The following is an 18,291-nucleotide window of genomic DNA, read 5'->3' on the forward strand; positions in this document are numbered from 1 at the left end:
AACAACATTTAGTTATCGGCACAAAGGGATTTTTAATATGCTCCACACACCAGTCTAACAGTAAAACAGCAGCACACAAAATGATCATGCAGTTGCATCAACGCCTCTCCAATACCGTCAACAAAAACAAAATATTATAGCCCTCATAAAGGGAGGATATGTTTCAGGACTGTATTAAACTGGCACAAGAGTACTTTCAGTGAGAGACTCATCCCACCAAAACGCACAACTGAACACCACAGGAAATCATTCGTGTCTGTGGCCATCAAACTGTACAACTCCTCCCTTTGAATGGCCCTTGGACTTTTTCACTCCCTGTCAGATCATTCATATTTATACTGCAGTTCACTGCTGACTTAATACAATAATCATGTTACTTTTGTTCATAACAAAGCACATACTTTACTGTATATAGAAACCTATTTTATATAAAAAGAGTTTCAACTCTTAATGAGCTGCATTAGTACTTTACTTTGCACAATATAATGGGGGTGCACCGTTCCTGGAGGTACTGCAATACCAGGTCGATGCGTGGAGTGGACGGAGCAAGCCCCTATTCCATCTCCCTGCTCCAAAAATCAATTTAATATATGGTCCCCGGGTAGGGGACGTATCAGATATTAAACTGATAAGAACAGATACTACACTTGATCTTAGCCAAAAGGCCGAGAAGCGATACCATGTTAATCAAGGAATGGGAGAGTCATTCTCTGTACTATGACTCTTACTTATGGTTGAAAATAATTTTAATAACTTAAATTTTTTTTTTTTTAAAAAGTGTAAAGTGTAAACCTTTACGACTAGTCTGCAAAGCATGCACACTAGATTGCACACTTTAGTCACAGAACAGGATGATTGTGAATACAGATTAAGACAATTTCTGATCACATGACATGCTTCTGCCCAATAAGGCATCAAGACAAAGTACAATCTCAAAATCCAACTTGTCACTTTAGTGGCAGTAGAATTATTAGTCTGTACAGTTAAATTGTATGATTGACATTAAATAAAACTATTTATCACAATGGGATCACGGTATATGGATGAAAATTAACAAAATGCATATGGTTTCACTGGCGTTGTTACAAAGATAAACTGGGCTCTGTCTCCCTCTGGTGGGGGAAACTATGAAGGGAATCTCACTCAGGATTGAAATGCCAACTGCCCATAAGAGCCATACACTATGCATTCTACTGAAATACACATTTCCACATTGAAAATTCAACATTAGTTGCCTGTGACAATCTGAGCAAATGTGTAAAATTAATACAAATATCACAGCTGGGTACTCTACAATTAAACCATCGATTTGTGGACATCCACAGGACCAGACAATGCATCAAGATAGTAACAGAAATGTTTCAACTTTTCAACTGTATTTCAGGACAACCTCAACTCTTCACCTTTAGCTTTACTTAACAGCAACAACATAAGGAAAGGATATTATTATTGAGCACTTTCATCCCATGTTAGTTGTCTACTGCAATGCCGGTTAACCGTAACCCTGGTCTGGCTATCCAATAATGCTTTGTTGGGTCAGGGTTTGGTGGAGTCCCTGTGTCCACTGGGTTTGTTTTTCGTGGCCAGATTGTACTGTTATGGCTGAGCTAGTGAACCTCAAGTGTAAGACATAGAAAGGCAAGGAGTCTGGACTTTGAATACATTTTTCTGACCTTGAGGGGAGCTAGGCAGAAGAGAAGACGGAAAAATGTGGAGGACTGGGCTGGAGGTTAGTTGTATCAACCAGGGGGAGAGCTGGGAATGAGCTGAGGTGGGCAGGAGTCCAGGGCTGAGAAGCAGGCCTAACACAATGAAGGGCAGGAGACAGGGACTGAAGGAGATCAGACGGAAATGCAGGAAGAGGAGAAACAGGATTAGGTACGGGAAAAAGGGCAATGACCCAAAAACAATCATAGAAGTTGTTTTGTTTTTTGTTTTTTTAATTTCAAACAATTCAATGATATATTCAAATTAAAAAAATTAACTGACAGCCCTAATCAGGAGAGACAGGGAAGAAAAAAAAAATGAAATAAAGTGTGGACACACATTAATGGTGTTTCTCAGGCTGTGGTGTCAGGATTTTCACTTTATTATTTATTATTATTCACTTAATTGATGAAGATGATGATGAATTTATTTTGTCAGTTTAACTAAAGCACTACTTAAGTGCAATAGCGCTATAAAGATTACAAGCTATAGGAATGAGACTTTAGTTGAAGTCAGTCAGATACATCTGCTTTTCCTGAGTAGATGATATCAGGCTAAAGGCTACATTAGATTTCATGCTCATGCCTACTAGCAGCTAGATGCAAGTGAATCATTCAGGTGAATTTAAGAGAACTACTACAAATGGAAGTTAAGTATGTTGTAAGCTATAATTCAGCATTATCAACTTTATTTTGGGAATGACAACCATGATATACATAATACATCTACTGCATCTGACAGCACGGTCTCCTCACAAAGAACAGTCCACTCAGAAGTCCCAAAAAACTGATTTCTTTCACCACTGGCCACTGAACATCTTGAGAAAGCTGGATTACCGATTTAGTGACAGTGCAGTTTGCTACTGTTCACAGAGACTTGGCTGAGAGTGCAGCACACAGACGCGACTGTAGCGCTGGATGGATTTTCACTCGCACAGGCAGACCGGACAGAGAAGAGCGGTAAGAGGAAAGGAAGAGGGCTGGCAGTGTTTGTGAACGATAGTTGGTGTAACTCCAGGCACATCACTATCAAAGAGCAGCACTGCTGCCCGGACATTGAGCTGTTTGTCTGAGGGCATATTATCTGCCGCGGGAGTTCTCACACGCCATAGTGGTGGCTGTGTATATTCCTCCCTCCGCTAACGCCGAAGCAGCCTGTGACGTCATCAACGCCGTGATCAGCAGGCTGCAGACTCAGAAACCACTGGCCCTCTTACTGATCTCTGGGGATTTTAATCATGCCTCTCTGTCCTCCACTCTGCCGAAATTCATCCAGTATGTCACATGTGCCACCAGAGACAATAAAACACTGGACTTATTCTATGCCAACACCAAGGAGGCATACGAATCATCACCCCTCCCTCCTCTGGGAAGAGCTGATCACAACCTGGTTCATCTCCTGCCTGTCTACAAGCCCCTTGTTAACAGGCAACCAGCTGTGTCCGCAGAGTGAAGAGGTGGTCTGAGGAGGCTGAAGAGGCTCTGAAGGACTGCTTCGACACAACCGTGTGGGATATATTCAGTGACTCTCATGAGGAGGACATCGACAGTTTGACAGACAGCATCACGGACTACATAAACTTTTGTGTGGAGACCACTGTACCCACCAGGACTGTACGGAGTCACTCCAACAACAAACCCTGGATTAATCCTGACATTAAGGCTCTTTTAAAGGAGAAGAAGAGGGCCTTCAAGTCAGGAAACAAAGAGGAGCTGAAAACTGTTCAGAGGGAGCTCAGAAGGAAAATCAGGGAGGGGAAGGACAGATTTAGGAGGAGAATGGAGGAACAGCTGCAGGAGAACAACACCAGGGGAGTCTGGAGAGGCCTGAAAACCATTTCAGGCCACCAGAAGCCAAACTCTCAGGCAGCTGGGGATTCAAAGTGGGCAGATGAGCTGAACAGCTACTTCTGCAGGTTTGAGGAAACATCTGCCCCTCCCCCAGCTGTACCAGCACTGCAGCAGCCCTCCTTTGTTCTGCCAGCACTCTGCCCAAGTACCCCCCCCCCCCCCCGCAGTATTGAGCTCACCACCTCCAACGCCACCCCCCTCTGTTCCTCCCAGCCCCCCATCCACTTCACATGACACTCAGCCCCCCTGCTCCAACTTGTCTCTCACACCTCTCCAGGTGAGAAATCAGCTCAGGAGGTTAAAGACCAGGAAGGCTGCAGGACCGGATGGCCTCAGTCCCAGACTCCTCAGATCCTGCTCTGATCAGTTGAGCGGGATCATTGGACATCTGTTCAACCTGAGTCTGAGGTGCTGGCACCGTTCCTCTTCACCCTCTACACAGCTGACTTTTCCCACCTGTCACCCACCTGCAGAAGTTCTCTGATGACTCTTCCATTGTCGGCCTCATCACAGATGGGGACAATAGGTCATACAGAGGACTCATTCAGGATTTTGTGGACTGGTGTCAGCAGAACCACTTGCTGATTAATGCGGATAAAACCAAGGAGCTGGTTGTGGACTTCCGCCGCCCGCACTCTCCCCCATCACCAGTGAACATCCAGGGAAGGGACATTGAGATGGTCACATCTTACAAGTACAAGTACCTGGGTGTTCATCTGAACAACAAACTAGACTGGACTCATAACGTCACTGCACTTTATAAAAAAGGACAGGCTGGATAAACTCATCAGAAAGGCCAGCTCTGTCCTGGGATGCCCTCTGAAACAGGTGGAGGAGGTGGGGGAGAGGAGGATGACAGCCAAGCTGTCCTCCATGACAGACAATGACTCCCACCCCCCCCAACACACACTCACTGCACTGAGCAGCTCCATCAGTGACAGGATGCTACATCCAAAGTGTGTGAAGGAGCAGTATCGCAGGTCATTCCTTCCTGCAGCCGTCAGACTGTACAACAGAAACTGCTCCAAGTAATCAGTACAATAATATGTTTACAATCTGTGCAATAACCTGTGCAATAATGCAATAATCAGTGCATAACAATCAGTAAATACTATCTGCAATTTCTTAGGATGACGTTATTCTTTTATCCCACTCTTATATATATTGAATTTGCATTGCACTTGTTCTAATACTTTATACACTTTATTGATGCTGCTGTATATTGGAATTTCCCCTCGTGGGACTAATAAAGGAATATTGAATTGAACTGAATTGAATTAAAATGTTCATACTATCAGCAACTTTGTAGGGACTCAAAGTCAAACTTGCCTGTTGGGTTAGAGTTAGGTCCGCATGTTCCTTGTAGCTATGAGGGGATGGCACATTACAGCATGGACTTTGCACAGCAAATTCACTATCCCAGTGATCCCCTCCAACCAGGGCCAATGTACTTCAAAACACTGTGAAAGTATGGAGTTCTTGGCGTAGCATGCGAGGCCTTGCCAAAGCAGGTCACTTTTCTACTGGATGAATGTTTACAGACTGGTAAAAATGGCAACTGTGTTATTAGCCTTTGTCACTTTATTCTGGACAACTACGGATTAGGTGAAACACATATGCACTTGCATACAGATAACTGTGCAGGACAAAGCAAGAACTCTTGTGATGTGGTATCTGTTGTGGCATGTCTTGACAAGTTCACGTGTCAATCAAAATTAATTTTCTCCTTGCTGGACATACTAAGTTTTCCTTTGACTGGTGTTTTGCGCTCTTCAAACAGAATTTAAGAAAGGAATAAAGTTGACTGTTTAGATGACATTGCCCATGTTGTTCAAACCTCTAGTCCATCTGGAGTCAATGTTCCATGTCTTTGTGGTAGAGAGGATGGTACTGTTCTTGTGCCCATGTATGACTGGAGCACATTTCTCAGTACATTTTTCAAAAAAGTTGAGAGTATTAAGAGTTATCATCATTTCACATTCAGTAATGGCGCCACATCAGTCACAATGAAAAGGTTTCTCAGCTGTGAAGAAGTTTCCCAAAACTTAGGGAAAAATGGTTTGACTTTGACAGTGTTGACCCTCATCCTCTGCCTGATCAAATTAACCCAAAGGACCTTGATGCTAAGCAGCAACAATACCTTTACAATGAAATTAGGGAATTTGTGACCGTGAACAAAAGGATTTGGTTTGCCCCCAGCCTCAAGAGGTTAACTAATTAGCTGAAGAGCTGAAAAAAAAAAAAAAAAAAAAATCATTATGAAATGTATTTTGTGATTTATTTATTTTATGTATTTAGCTGATGCTTTTATCCAAAGTGACTTACATACACACATTTATCCTTGTAATAATTGTTATGACTATAACAAAATGACTCTATGAAGAGACAAAACATGGGCGTTAAGTGAAACTGATTGAGTGTCATTTTAAATAAAGACATACTGAAAATTCAACTAATTTATAAGCGTTGTATGTTGCTTGGTGCCAAGTGACCTTTTGTATCCTTTACAACATGTACATTGACTACAAATATGTGTTTTACTAAAGCAAAGTGACTGACATTTACCTTCAGATATTTCAGTATTCTGATTTAGAATCTTTGTCTTTAAACTTGTTCCAACTTGTCAAACCTGTCAAAATTCTGCTCCAAAAAATCCTACTGATCAGCTGACTTTGAGTGATCATAACACTTGATACAAACCAGATATAAAAATAATAAAATCCGATTTGAAAAGAGCTTGAAATAAGCTTCTAGGTGATATTAAAATCTCCAAAAGGTAAAATTTCGAGATGCCATCACATATCACAAGCAAGGTTCTAGACGGGAGAGAACGACAAGAGTAAGTGTATGTGTAAAATCTCTCAAAATACCACAGCGGGATATGCGGCATCCACGGGACCGTCACAGTGCATCTAAGTAACAGGATGACTGTTTCAACTTCCGGCATTTTTGCTTTCAAAATAAAAGTTAAAATGCCAACAAACGACTCAATCCAAATTGATCAGAAAAAAAAAGACGATTTTCATGAACAAGTTACAACGTTAAGAGCAGCCGCTCAATTGCTATCTGAACTTAAAAATATTTCTAATTGTGAGAGCAGATATGTAACGCTACACTAAAGTTACGACTGATACTGACCTTATACGATTACTTAAACTTGAACGCGAACTTCATGTGACGCAGCAAAAATTCAAAAGCGACACTGTCTCAGGAGAACCCAAACGCTTCAGGTTAAACTTTACTGAACAGCAACGACGTAAGGAAAGGATATTATTAGTGAATACCTTTATCACATGAGTCACATACCGAATGTTCGTTAAGGGTCGTCCGGGTGTGCGCTTCCTTCAAGGCCAAATTGGCTAGCGATTTAGATAGCATAAATGCTAAAGCAGAACTACTTTCGATAACTTACTACTTAAATTGCAGTATAGAGGATATACATATTTACTCACACTAACACATTTCCCATCTTCCAACTTTCGCTAGCATATCAGGTAGCCAAGCCTCACCTGACAAATTTTACGAACATTAGCATGTCAGTTAGCTGAACCTCATCTGACAACTTTAACATTAGCATGTCAGTTAGCCGAGCCTCATCTGACAATTTACATTAGCATATCAGTTAGCCTAGCATTGCGGTTACGTTAGCAGCATAACACGAACATTTTAACAAGCAAACGGTACAACGCTCACTTGAACACGACAAGTAGAGCTCAAAGACCGTGATGGCTCACAAGCAAGACGCTATCTTAAAAGAGCTGGTTTGTAAAAGCATTGACCTACCTAAATCTGTACTCGCGACGGCGGGCAATGGCGATCATTACTAAATGAAGGTCACTACCGCGAAACGTGCGTCAGTGTTACGTAAAGTCAGTGTTACCACAAATTACCAGCAGGGGGAGATCGTTTCCCTGATAAATGTTTTTGTCATGAAGTTTTGAGATACATTTATCAAAACAGTTACCGTTTCATGGCAGTTGCAATTAAAACTTCATCCGAGCCACTTCTGTTAAAGAGTACATCCGGATGCTGAGCGCAATAAATGTGTCACGAAGTTAAAGAGCCAAATAGCGTTTGTTACTGCACGTTTTGGTCGAAATGGGACAGAGAGCACAAAGTAGAAAGCTTGACTGTTGGTCTCCAAATAAATAGTTCGTTACTCTTGCATATTTTTACAGTGTTGTCTTTAAATGTCCACATTCAATGGTTAAGGAGTTACTTAATCGTATGCAAACTCGTAAATGGCGAATTTGGTAACTGTCAGGGTCGCCTCTTAAATAAAACCAAATATGTCAAGGAAAATAGTTCGTTTCTCTCTGTTTTTCATAAGGCCGTCCATTTGCAGAATAGCGCTGGTATCTTATTTCAAGCGTTTTACAGATTAAATGTTAACCTAGTGGATCCGCTACTGCATAACTACACCTCCGACTATTGTGATTGTATACGTTTTGTCCGGAGAATTTGGTGAACAACAGCTTACCATAAGCAGGCGTGGTTCACTTCCAGTATCGTTAAGCCGAGCGGTGACTGAATTCAGGCATTTTCGCTGAATTATTTCATTGTCCTGCTCCGAATACTTCTGTCGCTCCTCAAGTCGAGGTGTTTTGTAAAGACGACATCTTATTCTGAAGTAAGGCAACCGGAAGTCGTATTCCTCACGTGTGTTTGTTTTTTCTCACAGTAACCTGCATCATAATGCAGGAAAAAAGGAGCAGGCCTGCAAACAGCCAGCACATGCTTCTGGGACAATTCTACTGATGGTAAAATAAACATGACGTATAAATGTAAGGGTGTCACTGAACCTGTTCTGTATTACACCCAACAGGAAGCTGTGCGGTGAGATGGGAGAACAAGTCCATGTACTGCATCGCCAGTGTTTTTAATTCTTGCAATTGATTTAAACAACACTATGCTGTATATAATTTGCTTTATTTACATGTGACATGACAGAGTGCTACATGTACAGCTTTTATCTCAGAGCAACAAAAATTACAAGAACTTCCAACATGTTAGGACCCACAACAACCTCATGTGACCACCTTAAACAATCATAAGCTACATTCACAATGAAAGACTCAAAACTGTACATTTATGTCAAAGCATTTACAAATTTGAGACTGCTGCCCATTCAGAGGAAAACAGAGTGTTGTAAAGACAAGGCACCATTTTGATGAGAATACATGTTGAGATATTATTTGTACAGAACAGAAGCACTTTTGTTTTGGCTGTTTTTGTCCATAAGCTCCAGTTTTATAAAACGAAAGAAAGGACAGCAAGTCTCACACTGTAGACAGTGTAAGGAAAGTTACAGGACAAAAAATGATTACTTAAAATAATACGTTTACATAAGGCAAAATATATTTGGCCAATTGTATGAGTACTGCATGTGCAGGGATAAGAAATGTATAACATGATAGATCAGTAGTTCATATACATAAAGTTGTGTAAAATCCATGCAGTTCATCAAAATCCATCCATCCAAGCAAGCAGATAATACACTGTCAAACGTCATCACTTTTCGGCAAAATAAATACAATTCTTCAATAAGTGCAATTACAAAGCGTCTTTCCAAGGGAAGAATTGGTAAGGACTAAGAGATAAGTAGTACCCACTCCAGATAAGGCTCTCTCCATATTTCTTTAAAGATGTATGAGGACAAAGAGATTTTGTTAACAGCCAACACTGCAATGGTACTTGAATTCCCCGTTCGTCTCACTCGCTCAGCGTGTGCTGTCAGAGTGCACTTCACTGCTGCTGCAGCACAAGCTTCCACTAAATTCTACCACCAGTATCATGATACTGACATCAGCTTTGGCCAGACGTATGTCTTCTCACCCACCTCAGACTGTCAAGAGAGTTGAAAGGAATGACAAAAACAACAGTGCAAATATAGACAACAGTGGTTCAATGCAAAGCATTAGAAAAAAAAACAAACATTGATTTCACAAAATTATTAACCCCAATTGACACTTTCCCCGATTGTTTTTTACTACCATGTTGTGAAGAAATGCTGGTTATGAGGGAAAAGTTTACAAACTGGTAAAAACTGTATTGTTTTACATCAGTGTGTTTCTTTTGTTTTCCATGAGTCCAAAAGCACAAACAATGAAGAAAATAGTTTGAGTGGCTTCATGCCTCAACTTTCAGTAAAGGTACAGTACATTCAGTCGACATTGAACTCATCTTTTTTAAAAATATATTTATGTACACTAACAGTATACATTTCGTATTACCAATGCGGGTACTCCTTATTCACATTTGATAGTTTGTTGTGTAGTATTCTCATACTTTCCAACAGGGACACAAGACATCCCCATCAGTCACTGTCACTCTCATCCTGGTACTTGGCAGTTGCTTTGATAGCACGTCCGTTTTGTAAAGGCATGTCTTCATAATCACTCCTTTACAAAGGCAAAGAAAACATCAGTTTGTTTATGTATGTTAACAAGGAATACTAGGTCCTGAACTGTAAGGACCAAGAAGGCAGACAAGCAATTAAGTAAACAAACACTTACCCATATATTACTTCATCATCGGAGTCATTTAGCATGGAGAAAGCAGGATTGTCCTTCAACTGGGAGTCTGGGAAATCAAGCAAAAGCAGTTAACTTGATATATCAGTTTACTGATTACTGAAACTGAAATTGAAACTGTGGTGTATCACCTACCATAAAGGGCATTTTTGGAGGGGGAATACACAAATGCTAATGTGTACAAGTAAAAGTTAAGCAGACCATAGAATGACAAAAATTCGGCTGGTATGTTTGGAGTTAAGGAACATGTCATCTCACATAGCATATTTAAGCAAAATCATGGCTGCAATGAAATATAGTTTGAAAGGATATAGTTTTGGTAATGAGTAGACAGTTCAGCGACAAAATTGTCTTGGAGAGCCTTGGCACCAAACCTCAGGTAGAGAATGACCATGCTGGAGGAGAAAGTGCAACAAGAACAACACGATTAGATTAAACCAAATTAACCACAGAGGGAAAAATAAGTCAACAAGAGGGTGATTTTAGTTTTCTTGAAAACATACCTTATAACGAGGACTACAAACGTCAGCGCTGTCAAAAACCTGAGCCGGAGATCTAGTGATGAAAAACAAAGCACATTAATATCAGAGTGAAAGGGGCCGACTTCAGTCAAATCCAGAAAGGTTTAGTCTGTTGTGGTACCTGAGTAAGGCATGTTCTTGAGTTCGGAACAAGCTCTGACAACCAGGAAGATCAGGTAGAGGACATAGAGGGCAACTACAATCAGGAAGAAGACCTTCATGCCCTGGAGAAATAACATATGACTTCATTAAACTGCTGGGCAAATGAAGACATAAACCCTGGTTATACTGCATGAAACAAAGCTGTCAAAACACTCAGTCTCTATCTTTACCACAGCCTGCACCTTTACTGACTAAAAGCATCAAAACCAGTCATCGTTTTGTTTTTTCAATCTTCAACTCCTACTTCATAAGAATGATCCAATTTACTGTTTAAAGGTCTCACCTGGAAGTTTACTATGTCCACTTTGTATTGATAGGTGGGGTCTTGGAGTTCGTTAACCCTGCAAGTTCAGAAAAATAGAGTAGGTCTTTTCAGCCCTGTGCTATTTTGGCTTTACACAGCTTTTTGAGACTTTTCAGCTTTAATTTTCACAGTTTGGTCTTGGCCAGTGAGGTCAGACTTACGTTTGCCAGATGCCCAGTGTAACCGCTGAGAGCCATAGAAGACCCACAATGATCAGTTTAGGCAGGTAGAACGTCAGACATTTCCTCTCACCCTGAGAAATAACATTAACACATGAAAGAAGATTCACAATAAGCTAGAAATGAGAGGGAACCATTAAGGTGCCATGCCATTAAGGTATAGTCATGGACTCACCTGAACCCTGATGCCATGATACACACAGAGCCAGAAGAGCAGCAGTGCACACAGGAACAGAGCCTGAAAGAAAGCATCTAACGTCCCTGGAAACCAGCTGTTCACCAGGAATGACAGTGGGAAAAATGGATCTAAAGAGCAAAAGTAACAACACAATAAGCGAAACACCTGAACTACAAGTCTGACATTTTTAAAAAAAACTGGACAGGACATGTGTAAAGTAAGATCTCCAGCTGACACATGTGAATAGTAAATTCAGGCTAAAACATGACTGACAGATAATACTGAAACTCACCATTGTAGAGTAGCAGCAAAGGGAGCAGGATGGACATCCACTTCTGCTCTATACCCCAGTCCCTCATAGAAAACTTCCTCAGTGAGTGTGCAAACAAACACTGGAACATGCAGAGAAAAAAAATCTTTAGTCCTTCAGTTGATGAAAATCAGTTTGAAGACTGATTTACACTAGTTGCTCTAGTTCATGCATTTGGTTTTGTGTGTGTGTGTGTGTGTGTGTGTGTGTGTGTGTGTGTGTGTGTGTGTGTGTGTGTGTGTGTGTGTGTGTGTGTGTGTATATCTGTCTGCAGATGATCTCACATATGACTTGACCAATCAGCCAAATATTTTTGGTGCATATTTATGGCTGCATGCTTAAGGGAAAACCTATTATATCGATTGCTCTGTTTTATGCCGCTTGACTGCTGACTCCTCGCTCCTCTTAACTGACCAGTAGGTTTTGTCTCCATATAGCTCATCTCCTCTGGTTACTCCTTAATAATGTAACCTGCAGAGTGTCCCCCCCTTCATTCCACAACTCTCAGGCATACATGCTGGACACACAGCCTACCCTGCATCACTCCTCCACATCCACAAGCCTCCAGACACATCTGGTGGATATCTGCACTCTATTGACTGCACTGTTGAGATTAAGATGCAAAAAGTAATCTGTGTTCTTACCGTCACTATGAATGTCAACACCACAAAGACAAACCGGAACCAGATCTCCACTTGCGAGAAGGTGGGGTTGTATGTTTTCCACTGAGGAGAAATTTTAAAAAAAGAGAGAGAGACAGAAAGAGAGTGAAAAGCCTGAAACTGATCCAAGTTCAAACTATTCTGAAGAAAAAAAAACTGTAACTTACCACAAACTTCACTTTGATGTCATATGTGATGTTTTCAAGGCCTTTGAAGCTGACCATGACCTGGTACTGGGTGTAGTTCAGATAGCCAAGATGGAGCACAATGATCTCATCACATTTCTGTAAGGAAACAAACAAACAAAAATCTGCATCTCTGTCGGTTCAATCAACAGTCCAACTGTAACGTACAATGAGCTGCTCTCAGGATGTCACCATCTGTCTGTCTAACATCCTGATCAAATCAATCCTGCAGCCTCATCTTACATCAAAATGGCACTTCATCAGTTCACACTGCTGCGCTGGTTGCTGCTGCCTGACTAAATGATGAATGACAATGAAATGCGAGTGCGAGAGGGAAAGGTGGCTGGGTAGCTGATTGACACTTACAGCCCCGCAGTGTAGTGTTCGGGATTTCGGGTGCACACTGTTGATGTGCATCACACTGGCATCCTGCATCACTCCCTTCAGCTCAACCGTGATCTCGAAATGCTGCAGAAAGTCGCCCACTGACACAGACGGCAGTAAAAACATATTATTAGCTGGAGCCAAATATGTTTACAAAATAATATCTGATATATAATATGATGTTTGTAGCTCATTCTGTGGTCTTACTATTGCTGTGTTCAGCTTGCATAACACAGGTGAGCCATAGCTGCTGGTTATAGGTGGTGAGGGGGGGAGAAACCAGATTGAAGGGCCCAGTCTGAAAACATATAATGAATGACATAAAGAATTTGCTAATCAATATACGGGATACTTAACAATGGCAATCAGTGAAACACACAAGATGCTATTACAGTGAGAAGGCATCTTTGTTTACATCATAACATAAAAGATTTTCTCTTTACCACAGGACAACACATTAAATTAAGAGTGGAAGGGTACAGGTTGGAATCACACAGTTCAGAACAAAATATGACATCTGTGTCCGCATTGTACTGCAAGACAATCCTCCACTGTACATGCATCACTGGATCTGTAACTTCATAAAAAGACATCTTACCTTAACAGAGAGGTTTTTGAGAAGTAACTGATCACCATTGTGTTCTTGCTCAGAAATAATCCTAGGACCTACAGAAATGAAGAAAACAGAATGAATCAATATTTCACAAAGCAATGCCCAAAAAAAGAGTAAAACACTCATTGACCTCAAAATATTCAACAAAAAACAAGCTGGACAAGTCATATCTATGATGTAAACATTATTGGACTTTTTGGTACCTGTATGTCAAAAATGAATTTAGACACCCCAGGGGAAAAGACTCTATGACGCAACAGGAACTAAGATTAACAAATTTGCTAATTATTCTTCTCTCAGCTTGCTTTTCTAGCCTAAAGCCAGGTAAGTCATGAAAAACAGGTTTCCTTAAATTAGACTGTGTAATTGGTCCTCAAACTGTTGACTGGCCTCTCCCTCCCTGAACCTGTGCATCTGTGTTAGAGTTGAATACATTTAACTAATGCAGTAAATACTAAGCAGCTGTCTGCATCCAAAGATGTACATCTTAAAAAAAAAAAAGAAAAAAAAAAGGTGAGAACCACTGGGCCATCCAGAAAGGAGCAATGTAAGAGCAATTCACATTCTTCAAGTATTTTATCAGCTTGAACAGCTGGTGGGTTGAGGCAGAATGACTCACTCACTTCCTCAGTATCTCACAACCTAAAGTCTGTACTTTAATGACTTCTGGCAAACACACAGCTTTAGAGAATGTCGCAGAAATGTTCATGAGCCATACCTGCAATGCCAATGAAGACTGTGAGAGCAAAACAGATCAGGAACAACACGAAGACCAAGACAAAATGCCTTTTGGACAAGGAGTAGAGCCGCATGGGGGCCAGTCTGTCACAGGGAGACATTCATTAGTTATCACACACAGACTTATCACACAGAACCACTAGCATGAAGCGACAGAAACAAATCGACGTGGATAATGTTTGTTTAATGCTTAAAGTTGCTCCCCTACATCCCGTAGCTCAGGAGCGGATATGTCAACACTGCTAGCTTCCATGCTACTTTACGCTAGCAGGAGCAGATGGCAGAAAAGGCACTGCTTTAACACTTCTTCTCACACACTGAAACGTCGCTGACACACGTCGGTTGTATCCGCGGACCAAATCTTACACTTACCGCTCCATTTCTTTCGGTTCGCAGTCTCGGTGCCGAGAAAAGCTGTTAAAATTTCGCAGTGAATCCACATCCGTGTATCAACATCAGTCTGCGACAACTGGACTGCGATGTCATCGAATGGGGTGGACCGTGGTCACGTGACGTAAGCGGAAGGGAACGTGAAAGGGAAAGGGTACTTGTTTAAGATAGGAGGCAGGAAAGTGGTTTGTCCCTCAGTCCTTCGGCCGCCTTTTTTGTTTTTTCAAATATACATGCTTGCTTAGTATTTGAAGCTGACATATGCGTACCAACGTATAACTTTAGGCCGACATGGTTACTCGTAGCTGAGACTTATTCTATTTAGCTAAAAGGCGAACGGTTTAAAGTCGAGAAAGTATACAACCGCTATCCACTGTCTGAACCGCATGTACGCGCATGCGCAGCAGGCCACGCTGTACGTCAGCGTTGACTTTTAATTTCCAATGGGCTAAAATGAAGTCTAATGAGCTAGGAAGCAATCCTCATTCATTTCTTCCTATTTGAACGTCAGCATGTAGATTTTAAAGTAGGAAAATGACTTTTCACCACCATTTAATGCAGACGCATGATTAAATCCCCCTTCACAACATAACACTTGTTGCCTTTGATGGGAATCAAGAGGCCCCTTCCCCTGAATTGTAGGATTAGCTAACAGTACATATTGAGAATACGTGTAAAAAATAGAAAGCATTATTGAGTGCACTCGTTTTCCATTTATTTAATAATTTACCTATTAGGGATGCTCTAACCCGTTAGTCTGACATCCTCAAAAATATAAAACGACAAAAGATAAAACAATAAACGAGTGTCAGGACACCACTCGTGTGCATCTACCGTCATAACACACTAGGCCTGTGATACACAATAACAGTCCCGTCTTAAGTAGCAGACTGTTAAATTATCATTGACAGCATCCAGCGCCAAAATAGCCATATTGTGTAACGCAGTGGAAAACTGATTTGGCAAACAGGAGACCCACCTGTAAAATCGATCATCTCGGTAAGGTGTCAGGTCCTCCTTCAGCTCGTTGTAGGCCTCCTGTATCTTCCGACAGAAGTATTTCAGTTCGCTGTACAGAGGGTTTTCCAAGCCGGACGAGTAGTCGTTGTCCATCATCACACTGAGCCGTCTGACGGCTGAAAATGGCGATGGGGAAACAACCCGCGGCCTTTGGAGGACGACACAATGAAGCGTCTGTATTATTGTTACGTCGTTTAATTGAATGTGCAACCGAGGCTGTTTTGTTTGTGTCCGTTCAAAGGAAGAAAGGACAAAAAAAAGCAGTCAAAAAAAAAAAAAAAAAAAAAAACACGGGGGAGGGGGGGGCGGAAGCGCATATCCAACACGCAGGAGGAGAGTCAAGTGATCAGAGTTCAGCACCGCGGACAGAGACAGACAGCTGCCTCGACTGACCGCGCGGTCGCATTGAAAAAGTAATTGTGGTCAGTGTTGTGGGTTTTATGGATTTGTCTTCAACTCACAAACACGCTTTTGGTTGGAACAAGCCACATATTCAGGATTTAAACGCGACATTTTCCACTTCCCTAAACCAAATGAATGTACATGCCATACCTCTCATACACCACCAGTCTATGAGGAACCTGGCCATTGTTTAGAGCATTAGTCCACCTGTGCTTTTCCCTCTATGGGAAGTCAACATGTTTGCTGTTTGGGACTATGAAGCCACCTTGTGTAAACTCCAGTCCAATAGCTGGCTTGATTTGAACAATGCCACATCTGAATTCAACAATAATATGGCTATATTTAGGAGACAAGATGCACTTTTTCTGAAACAATGACGTTTTATTCAAAAGATGCGTGACATATACAATTATAAAATAATTTACATGGCATGCCTTACTATCCATTCACTATAAACGTTCAGTCACCAAATCAGACTCTGATTTCTTTTCAAGTGTTTTTGTCATTTAATTCTACATCTACAAATACAAAGCACATATCTTTTCTAAAGAAAAGCCAAATCCTACAGTATCTACAACAGGTCATCTCATGAAATCAGCTTAAAGTGAATCCTCAACCTAAGTCCATAGGCAATTCTGAACTTGAACTCGGTGGCTTACACTTGTGAACTTGTGTGAACGATGTGTGTATGTGTAAGAAGCCATGACCACACACGTTTAAAGATAGATTTAACACTGATGGGATTGGTAGACTGCACAGTTGAATACAGACACACCTTGACTTGACAGTTGCACTCTACATAACTAGTCTACCGACTACACTAAACTGGGCACTTACTCATTCACATCTTTTCCATCCAATGCAAACTTCACAAAACACAGAAAATTTGCCCGTTCCCAACCCTCCCGACCCAACCCCACCTTCCCATCTCACAACTTGGGCTACACTTGTAACAAATTTTTATCAACACAAAGAAATGTTCAGAAAACTCCACAATATACAGTATGTATAGATACTATATCTCCTTTAGGAAACAATCTCATAAATAAAATGTACAGACCAGCAACTGTGATGCTGAACTAAAAGAACGGTATCAAACTGTGGTCAAAAGTGATGACAAGGATTTTTCTCCCCCCTAAGAAAATATTGCACAACTAACACAAAAAGATGGATATTTTCATGATGACATGCTCACGTTTTCATTTTTTACGTTTAGAACAGACTTTCTTTTGTTTTTTAAATGCTTTTTCAATCCCCTTCCCTACAACCCCACTCTGACACGCATGCATCGCGTTGTGATAATGGAAAGATCACATTAAAGTCTGTAATAATCTCATCAATTCAGAGACCAAAATAAAGCTGGTCAGGTGAATTAAGTTACACTTCCCTCTAGGCCCTTTTTTTTTTTCAACTATAAATTTTAGCAAATGCATATTTTGGCACAAATGTTCGAGGTGACCCTAATCACACCCACCTAATGGTATTAAGCCTAAATATCACTGCCCTTTTTTTTAATGATTTTTGCTATCACCTTCTCCAAATAAAGCCTATTGCAGATATAAACAATGTGCCTAATAATTTACTGCATGCCACGCTCCTACCAGCTGGCCCTGCTCTGTGTCCTTAGCTCAACGTGAACACAAGCTCGACTGCCTGAAAGAAAAATAAAAACAACAACAGCTTTTCAGATTTCAGTGTCAGCTTACTAAACAAACAGCTTTCAATAGCTTCATCCTTCATTGGAGTTCTGACTTCAGAGGTTCAGTGACAATGATTTCAGCTTAACTGTTAACTTTTTTTGTGGTTGTAGCTGTTGAGTTTAAACAGTACTACAGCTTTGCTCCACACCTGAAAAATACTTAAAACACAGTGGAGACAGGTGTAAACAGACATCTGTCAAAGTCACCCAAGTCTCTTTACAACATTTACATATGACTGATATGTATTTACATGACTTCTGAAGAGAGTATGAAATGTCATAGGTGAAATATACAAAAATATTTCCTGTACCTTGCTTACATGTTTAGTGTGGTCTTATAGAGCAGGGACACCCCCCCTCCGCCCTCCCCAAACTACACACTCACTTCACAGAAGTGACAGCAGGTGACAAATCACTTCATGCCAGAGATCTTCAATCCAGGCTTCAGCGACTT

The 18,291-nt window shown here is 41.0% G+C and overlaps 1 protein-coding gene and 1 non-coding gene across 2 annotated transcripts; both read right to left on the reverse strand.

Moving 5' to 3' along the window:
* Positions 1-486: 486 nt before the first annotated feature.
* Positions 487-677, reverse strand: LOC139348226 (U2 spliceosomal RNA). Its single transcript, XR_011603376.1, has one exon. It is a non-coding gene; the product is annotated as a U2 spliceosomal RNA (small nuclear RNA).
* Positions 678-8,469: 7,792 nt separating this feature from the next.
* Positions 8,470-15,996, reverse strand: tmem181 (transmembrane protein 181). The gene is made up of 17 exons (XM_070987615.1): positions 15,696-15,996; positions 14,307-14,410; positions 13,574-13,641; positions 13,183-13,273; positions 12,958-13,076; positions 12,574-12,690; positions 12,389-12,469; positions 11,727-11,826; positions 11,432-11,562; positions 11,239-11,330; positions 11,057-11,114; positions 10,733-10,835; positions 10,594-10,645; positions 10,403-10,485; positions 10,226-10,315; positions 10,073-10,139; positions 8,470-9,958 (listed from the first exon to the last, which is right to left on the reverse strand). The coding sequence occupies exons 1-17, from the start codon at positions 15,830-15,832 to the stop codon at positions 9,874-9,876; spliced, it is 1,578 nt and encodes a 525-aa protein (XP_070843716.1). The 5' UTR covers positions 15,833-15,996; the 3' UTR covers positions 8,470-9,873.
* Positions 15,997-18,291: the final 2,295 nt, after the last annotated feature.

The sequence above is a fragment of the Chaetodon trifascialis genome, chromosome 19, assembly GCF_039877785.1.
Source record: "Chaetodon trifascialis isolate fChaTrf1 chromosome 19, fChaTrf1.hap1, whole genome shotgun sequence".
Lineage (NCBI taxonomy): Eukaryota > Metazoa > Chordata > Actinopteri > Chaetodontiformes > Chaetodontidae > Chaetodon > Chaetodon trifascialis.